Below are 9,463 nucleotides of genomic sequence, written 5' to 3'. Positions count from 1 at the left end.
TTTTTTTCTCTCAATACATTATTTTCTTTTGCAATTCTTTATTTTTGTTTGCAAAAAGCTAAATTATTTTCCTCAATACATTAATTTCGTTTGCAAAACTTTATTTTCTTTTGCAAAACTTTATTTTTTTTTTATTTTATTATTATTATTATTATTATTATTATTATTATTATTATTATTATTATTATTTTGCGTATATGTACAGCATTATTTTAACTCCATAATTATTACCTCAACGGCTAGTTTTTACAGTAAACTACATTACCCATGAACCCTTGCTGGCAGCTCTAAATCGGCTCACAGATTCTAATCTAATCGTTGACTAAACCTAGCATTTCGTGTGTTTGTGTGTGTGTGTGCGTGTAGCCTATATATCATTGTTATTATTGCCTCAACGGCTAGTTTTTGTAGCAAACTACATTAACCATGAACCCTTGCTGCCGGCTCTAAATGTTACTGGAAAAGGAATGGATTTATCAGCATCTCTGCTGCTCTGCTCTTAAACTTCACATTTATGTTCACCTTTAGCATACGAATACATCAACACCGATTAACACGTAGATATTGAAATTAAGACTGTGGATTGTGAGCGATTCTTCATTGAGTTTTATTCTCAGGCTGACAGATGGCATGAAACAGATGGGCGGAAAATAGGACACGCAAATACAACGAGACGAAGGCGTCTGTGCTTATCGAGAGACGCATAAGCACCGGGGAATAATGGTGGATAACCGGCACGCCACAGCTCTGGTCATCGCCGGGGTTTTAAGCGTCCTGGCGTCCGTTTATCTGTCGGTGTCGGTCGGCTCGCCGCACTGGTACCGGTACACGAGCCCGTCGGTGCGCGCGGAGCCCAACGCCACGGAGCTGCGCGCGCTGCAGGACGAGTTCCTGGAAGGAGAGTTTGACGAGAAGACGGTAAGCGACGCGCTGTTTCGCATGAACGGGACGCTCGGACTGTGGTGGCGATGCATCCAGACGCCCGTTGACGCGCACTGGTACAGAGAGCCCGGTAAATGCGTTTAATTACACGATCAGCACGAGTTCGCTGTTTATCGGAATGATTATTTTGATCGCAGTCTCATTATTTTATTCCAGTTCTCAATAAGAGAGAGTTATAGTGCATTCATATTGAGTTGTTTGTGTTTTTCAGATCCAAAGATGGTGATGGAGTGTGTGAGTTTTACTCTCTCGCAGCAGTTCACTCCGAAATATAAAGAGCCCGGAAATCACAACAGTGGAGAAGATCTGATACGATCCTGTGAGCAGACAGACACACACACACACACACACACACACACAGAGAGAGAGAGAGACAGAGACACACACAGTGACACACTCTGACTATTCTCCAAGGACATTACAGTCGGTAATAATGACAGGCAGCAGGAAAAACTAATGTGGTAAAACAGAGATGCTCATGAAATAAACTGTGCTTTTTGCTGAAGATGCTCCACATAAGAACTAATAAAATGTAATTAGTTAAATTAAAGTGAATGCATTGTCTCTATTTATATTTCTGGACATTTTATTTTCTGATTGCTTCTAAACTTCTGCATTTCCTTTATTCAGTTCAGTTTTATTTGTACTGTACTTTTTACAATAAATATTATTTCAAAACTTCACAGAAATCAAGTTAATTTTACATTTATGATATCTTCATACCTGTTCGTCGCTTCAGAGGATTAGAGCTATACATTTTGTAGAGATATGAACAGTTGATGTTTATTTATCACTTTATGTGAGTGTTGTTTTTCTGCAAGTGTGACGCATGGAAAAAAAATGCTGCTAAGATATTAATGTTTTACATGATAATTTGAAACAATTAATTTGAAATATAATACTTCAAGGAAAGAACTTAATACACACAAACCCCTTGTGTGCATCAAAATAAGAGTGCCTCCTCCTAAAGCCAAATGATAGAGCTTAGGCAAATATCAATGATATCGGCTGCCCATCAGTGCCTTTATAGGCATTTTTGGCTTCAGTGGCAGCTCATGCAGTAACAGTTTACACTTTTACACAAAACCTGCCTCATCCTCTCTGTGCCTCTCTCTGACACACACACACACACAGACACACTCATATGGTTAGGGTTAGGAATATAAGATATGAATCTGTTTTTCTTTGTGTAATTTATATGTAATTCATCCTTCGGTTGCTCCTAAGTCAGAGTCTAATGTTTAAACTCTGCAGATCTGTGGCGCTATCAGCTCCTGCTGCCGCTGGTCTCTCTGGGTCTGGTGGTTCTTGGTGGTTTGCTGGGGTTCTGCGCGTGTCTGTGTGGCAGTCTGACCCCGGCGCTCTTCATCGGGCTTCTACATCTGCTCGCAGGTCAGAGATGCTCGTCAGTTCATCTTCATGCTGCATGTATATCATCACTGAGAAGGTTTTGAATTTGAAGGGCACTGAATTTGAGATCTTTTCTGTCTTTCAGGCCTATGTTCTCTGGCGACAGTGTGCTGTTTTCTGGCCGGGATGGACCTTCTGCACCGTGTGTCTGTGTTGCCGGATCATGTGGACGGCACGCTGGGCTGGTCTCTGTATCTAGCGCTCATCGCGTCTCCGCTGCACATGATGGCCGCGGCGCTGTTGGTGTGGGCGGCTCGCAGCCACAGTCAGAGCTACTACCGCATGACTGTGTACAGAGTCGCTTGAACTATCAGAGCCACCCAAATAGAAAAAGTGAACAGTGACACTAAATCTGTTGTACATAAATACATAAATGTGGTCTGTATGTAAAGAAAGCAACAACTGCTAGTCAGAAAAACTGTCTTGTTTTGAGAATGTCTGATGCAGTTGTTTTTTTTGCATGTTTTTGGATTGATTTTTCTGATGGCGAATAATCAACTGAGGATGTCATGACAGATTTTTTTATTTAATAAATAGCATTTGGACAGATTTGTAAAAAAAAAAAAAATAGACATTTTTAGTAAATTAAGTTCTTAACATTATCCTCTAGCTGGCAAGTAATTGTTTTTCACGGGACGTCCCATGTTAGGAGAGTGCTTTGGAGCCTGTTGCAGGTGTAGAGTGACTGTCGCTGATGTTTTTATGCATAACTAATTGTGTGTAACTGATAAATAAACAGCAACAGAACTCAAACCCAAGACCTGAAGAGTGATCGTTTTATAGTTTAATACTGATAAACTTTCACTCAGCATTTGTGGCGCATGCAGTCTGTGATTACAGATTTACACTGTATTAGAAATGTCAAACAGCTTGACTTCTTGTGATTTAGCTTTAGTGAAGTAGCACAAACAGCCAGTAGTCTTAGTGTGCTGCTTTAAATGTATTAATGTTATTTATTACTAGAATTCATATTTATATATTTATTTCTGTACAGTACATTTATCTTTGGAAATTGCTGGCAAGCTACATGTGTGAGGATGTGTCTGTGCTTGTTGATGTTGATTCTGGTTCATTAATCACACTAGAAATGAAAGGTCACTTGGGGTGCACTGCATTATGGGATACAATATCTCAGGCAGTGCTCAATTGTGTAACTGCACATGTTGGTCAGTGTAGTTGGTGATCTGGGTTTCCATGCTTATAAACACATCATCTTTACACTATTTACATCGTGGACAAATATTTTTTTTCTTCAGAATATCTGATAGTTGGCTGTTTTTTAGACATGTGGTGTTCCCTGGAATCAGTAATAAACTCGTCATGAGCTCATGTTCATGCTTGTGTTTCTTCATCTCTGTGTCTCTGAGAAGACAGAAGGAATCTTAATTAAGATAATTAAGACTATATCTAATCAGAGGTCGTGACAATTACTATAGAACCAAGTTGACCAACTCAATTTCCTCTAATGTAACTTTATATAATCATGCCGTGTTTTCTCATGTACACTTAATTAGAATAATATTGTATAAATAGTGATTAATAGTAGTAATTTAAAGTGTAGCTTTGTTCTGAATGTAACACTCGTGGTCTCCAGAGCCTCTGTGAGTCCTGCTGTTGCTTTCAGTGAATGAGAAATATTTTTTTTCTATATGGTATTCGTAGTGAAATCATTAGGATTTCTGAGATGTTCCTATATTTAGTTGTTTTGTTTTTTCGTTTTTCCTTAGCAGGGATTGTTTGGGAGTTTAGAGACTGAATCTAATGGAAATGAGTGTCATTCTGATGTTGTCCGGCAGGTGGCAGACGGACATGTTTATCACATGTATCACATGTTTTTTTATTGAAAACATGCCAGTTTTATGATTAAAAAATGTCTTCTGCTTCACTGCTTCTGTCCTCTCTAATTCCCATCACGTGAAGCTTGAGAAATAATGAAGGCCTGAATTAGGATTTGACTTAAAGATTTGTTTCTCTACTGCATCTGCCTCAATTTCAGTTTTTCTTGATTGCTTAAACACTATAACCAGGCTTTTGAACTAAAGTTTAAAAACCATAACGCGATTTATCAAAAAGCACACCTAATTCCCTAAACTATAAACACTATTCCCCTGTTTTGACACATGAATCAGGCTACGTCCACATGAAGCCGGCGCTTACCCCGATCCAATCTTTTTTTTTTTTCGCAAATATCCGCATCCACACAAAACCACAAAACGATGTAGTATACATGACAGACCAGCATGTGGCGCTGTAATTCTGCCACAGAGATACACTAAAATGGAGAAGAAAATGTGATCTATGCGCATAAACCTTGCGCGTGGTACACAAATGAACATGTAACAATACATTTATTAATCTGTGTTAATGTTAAATAATAAAAAGAGAGTCGTTCAGTGTGTGTTCATGTTTTTGTTGCTGATACGTGACATAGAGGTGTCAGACTAGGGTGAGACGTGGGCTGATGACGTCATTGTTTCAGAAAATATATGGATTTGCTGTCAACACGAAAACGCAAAGACAGCATTTTCAGATTTATCTGATATGGGACCTGGTTTAAAAAATATCAGTTTCACCTTCGGGTGGACTTAACCTTAGAAAGCACTACCATTCAATATTGTTCACTCAAGTCAGCATAGCTTGAGCTCAATTAGCAAACAATTACCCAGGACAAAACACTAACAATCGAAATTCTACAAGCTTGTCGAGTATCAGAATATTGCCAAAGAACAGATTTCATATTTGTGCTTCTAAGACTTGAGCGAAGCAGTGATTTCTAAAACATCCAGCCAGGCTCAATTTAGAAGACTTAGATGTTGGTCAGCATTCAGGTCAGGTAGTGGTAGATCTAGAGATAAATCAGAACCAGACTCAAGTCAAGTCAAGTCAAGTCTGCTTTATTGTCAATTCTTCCACATGTACAGTACATACATACAGAGAATGGAAATTGCGTTTCTCTCAGACCCCCGGTGCATTCAGATAACACTAACAGTAGAGCCTAAAAATTTAGATCAAATATAAAATATAAGATACAACTATACAATAAGGAAATGTAAAAAAAAAAGACATATAATAAAATGTAAAATAAAGTTAAATTATAAAAAATAAATTAAACTGTGTGGTATGGCACCTTCAATATGTCCTGCCGAAAGACTCTGCAACGCATAGTGATAGCAGCTGAGAAGATCATCTGTGTCTCTCTCCCCTCCATCCAGCACATTTACAGAACCCGTCTCACCCGCAAAGCCCTCTGCATCACAAGTCATCCCACCCACCCATCACACAGCTTCTTCAGCCTGCTACCATCAGGGAGGAGAATGCAAAGTCTCCAGGTCAGGACCAGCAGACTGAAGGACAGCTTCATCCACCAGGCTGTCAGCAAGCTGAACTCACTCCCGAACTTACCCCACCCCGTCCCTCTTCTGCCACAGGCACCACTGAACTATACAACCCCGGCCAGATCCCACATCCCCAGGTCTTTCCAACCCCCCCAGTTGGTGGCTGGAACAATAGTTCTGCCCAGACGGTAATGCTGAGCCATGTAGTTACTATCAGTGATCAGCAGCATGCACGATACAAGGAAATGGTTAGTAACATCCTCACTTTGAGGTACAATATCTAATGATAGACCATTTCACTAGATAAGACTCCTCTTCCTCGGCTGGGATTGTTTAGAGTTTTTATATTTAATTGCTTATGATTGTCATGAACAAGTGCTTTTAGATAAAGCCCTATCGATCTGAACAAATGAAGCTATTAATTATTACTGCCTTGTTTGATTTACTTAACATTTGTCTGTCAAGGGATCACACTTTGATCTCCGAGGATACAATATACTAGAGATCAGTTGTTACAATGGAATACGCAGTATCCAGTTACCAGATTACTGTCACGGCCGGAATACAGGAAACCACAGAGAAAGATCCAATTGCGGGTACCTCTTTATTTAAGGGCAAATCCAAAGAATAAACAGTCCAGGCTGGGGTCAATACCAATATCCCGATTGTATTCAATGAATGGATCATATTAAAAATGTGACTGGAGATAATTTCTTAGCTTTATATGAAAGTAAGGATGAGAAAAGAGGAGGAATTATACTGATATTAAGGAAACAACAGTTTCCCCGTACTACCCTGCCTTCCTTGGTTATGGGGGGAAATGTTCGGTCTTCCCGAAACAAACTTGATGATCTACAAGGGAATGTTTGTTACCTTCGGGAATATAGAGACAGTTGTGTCATGGCATTTACAGAGTCTTGGCTTACCGAGCAGGACTTGGACAGCAATCTGTTTATTGATGGATTTGGTACTCCATTTCACCTGGATCGGAGAGCTGATTCAACAAGCACTTTATTTTATGTGGTGCAAAAACTCCAGAACATTTCACCTGAAGCACCAAACCTCATTCTTGTAGATTTTAATCATGTGTCCCTAAAAAATTCTTTAACTAAATTTTTCCAATATGTAACTTGTCCAACCAGGCAGAATAAGACTTTTGATTCATAATTATGTACTGGTTCTTCCTACTTATGTGGAAGATTTTTAGTAGTAAGGTTTTAATTAATCAAGTAGATAATCAATGTGAATCTAGCCATTTTTTGCTTTAAGTTATTATTCTATTAAAAGCTAATAGAATGTTGCCTACGCCCTGGAATGTACCAAACTGATAAGAAACACAGGGTCAGATATACATTAAGGGCCTGCGTAAAGCAAGCAGAAGGCCTCTCCTCTAGGGATGTATGAAATGTGTAGACTAAAGATAAAGTTGTTGACTATGTGGAACCGCCCCATATTATGTATAAAAAGAAGAACCAAATAGCATACGAGAGATCTTCTTGCCAGGAGCTCTCGGCTTTGTTTTGCGCAAAATAAAGTCTTTTCTTCTGAGAGAAAAATCCCTGACTGAGTTCGATTCTTTGGAGAACCGGCAGAATACACGACATATTTGGCACCCCAGATGGGACTGGACAAGAGTGGCAGAGTGGACAACCGCTTTTGAGCTGACCGATGATCAACACAACCGGGTGGCCACCATAAAACAAGGTAAGCATTTTTGCTTATAAAATTCGTTTGTGTTGGTTGAGGTCAGTTCTGAGTGGTAAGGACACTTAAAATCTACTCTTCCAAATTTAGAAAAAATAGGATATCCAAATTGAAAAAGGGGTTTTACTCCAGAAGAAATAACTGCATGCACATATTTGGTTTATTAATAGGAAAGCCTTGTAAGGTAACCTAGATTTAAAACAAAAATGGTGTAGGCAAAAAGACATTGTATAATCTGTGTTTATTGGATAGCTGTACCAAGTAGGACAGTGATAAACGGATAAGCAGATTAAGGAATCGCGAGGAAAAGTCCCACGGATACCGCTTTGAGAAAGTATAGGTGAAATTCTCGAAGGACAGAAATAGGTGGGCCCTTAAGGAGCTCTAGGAAGAGCTGTGTTTTGTTGTGTGGATGTATTTGTGTCCGGACAAATGAATTTGTGAATGGTGATGAATGTATGAACAAATAAATTCCGTATTGGGTGGGTAAGGGTTGAGCACCGTTCCTGGACCTTCACTTAAGTGTGAACTGGCAGAATTGGACTCAACCCATATCCACTTGAGAGGGATGAATGTATGATGAGCCTTGATAATAAAAGGACAATTAATGACTGATTATCCCTTAGATAAAGGGAAAAAGTATGCAAGCATAAGCACTCTGGCTCAATAAAGAGTGTAGCAAGTGTGAATGGGCTTAGGAAAATAGTATCAATAAAGTTTGAACCGAGATCTATAATAGAGTTTTACATTTTGGATGTCCGTGTGAAAGGGGAGAAAATTTTCTGAGCCCAGTACAGTGGGAGTGAGAGCAAGGGAGGAAGTTTCCACATTAAAGTTTAATACACGGGTGGACAAAAAAGGAAAGAGAAGTAAAAATAAAAATAAAAGAATTATTGTTTGAAATAGTTATCTAAAAAGTGATAATAAAATAGAGTAAATAAAATAGACAGTTAAATAATAATAAAAATTAAAAAAGTGTAAACGCATGAGACAATAAGAAACTAAATTCAAAAAGGTATGACACAAAATAAAGAATAAAATGTAGGGGGAAATGGTTAAAAATAGTTAAATTCAGTGAGAGGAAAAGAAGAGATTGTAACCAAGTTACTATACAAAACTAAAAAGTTGATTTTTGGTGGTAATAATATAGATAAAGATATGGCAGCCACCCCAGTGGAAATCATTGGATTAAAAAATCCACTGTGTAAAGAGCAAATAAACAAAATCTCAAAAAAATGGCAGAAGAGAACAAAAAATATGACGACAAAATGGCCAAAGGAAGGGACATTTGATGTGGCATTGTGTGAGGAAATGGAAACTCTGATAAAAAACTATAAAATTAAAAGCATCAATATGAAAAAAGAAAAAAGAGAAACAAAAAGGGAAAAAGAGAAAGAAGTACTTGCGCTGTTTAAAAAAGAAGGTGAGGATATGTTGAAGAGTATAAAACAGGCTAGGAAAGTCCTGAAGGAGGCAGAGAAAGATAACATGAGAAAAGAAAAGATATATGCAGAGCCCCCTCCTTATCTGCCTTTAGCAGGAGAATTCCCAATACTCAAGGGAACCATGGAGGTAACAGGAGAACTAGAGTTAGAAGGGCAGTTAGACATGGATGAGGAAGATAAGCCAGCTGTAAAAACACAGAGGCAACCCAGAAAGGAAAGTGCAGAAAGTTTGCAACTTGACTGTTACAGACAAGCACGTACAGCATTAGAAAAAATGAAAGCAAGTCAGGAGGATAAAACCTGGTTTGAGGAAGGATTAGAAAGGAAGAGAAGGAAAGATAGAGATATTGTAGCACAAGCACAAGCTTTGGAAGAAGAAATGGAAGAGAAAATTAGAGAATCAGGAAAAAAGATCAGAGAGGTAAATAGATTGGAAAGAGGAAAGAGTAAGTTGTTCTATGGTAGTGAGGATGAGAATCAGGCAGAGGAGTTATTTGAGAACGGTAAATGGGAACAGGGCAGAGATAAAGGGACACTTAGACCACTGGCCGCACAGCTCCCAATTTTAATCAAGGGTGAGCAAGGACAGTATGTCCCCTGGGCTTCACAGGACCTCGAGGGGCTTGT

At 38.8% G+C, this 9,463-nt stretch overlaps 1 protein-coding gene across 1 annotated transcript; it reads left to right on the top strand.

Moving 5' to 3' along the window:
• Positions 1 to 296: 296 nt before the first annotated feature.
• cldnd1a (claudin domain containing 1a) lies at positions 297 to 4,234 on the top strand. The gene is made up of 4 exons (XM_026214891.1): positions 297 to 1,012; positions 1,154 to 1,261; positions 2,197 to 2,334; positions 2,438 to 4,234. Exons 1-4 carry the CDS (start codon positions 721 to 723, stop codon positions 2,656 to 2,658), a joined length of 759 nt encoding a protein of 252 aa, XP_026070676.1. The 5' UTR covers positions 297 to 720; the 3' UTR covers positions 2,659 to 4,234.
• The last annotated feature ends 5,229 nt before the right edge of the window (positions 4,235 to 9,463 follow it).

Source organism: Carassius auratus, chromosome 32, assembly GCF_003368295.1.
Source record: "Carassius auratus strain Wakin chromosome 32, ASM336829v1, whole genome shotgun sequence".
Classification (NCBI taxonomy): Eukaryota; Metazoa; Chordata; class Actinopteri; order Cypriniformes; family Cyprinidae; genus Carassius; species Carassius auratus.
This window is presented reverse-complemented; position numbering and strand designations above follow the sequence as displayed.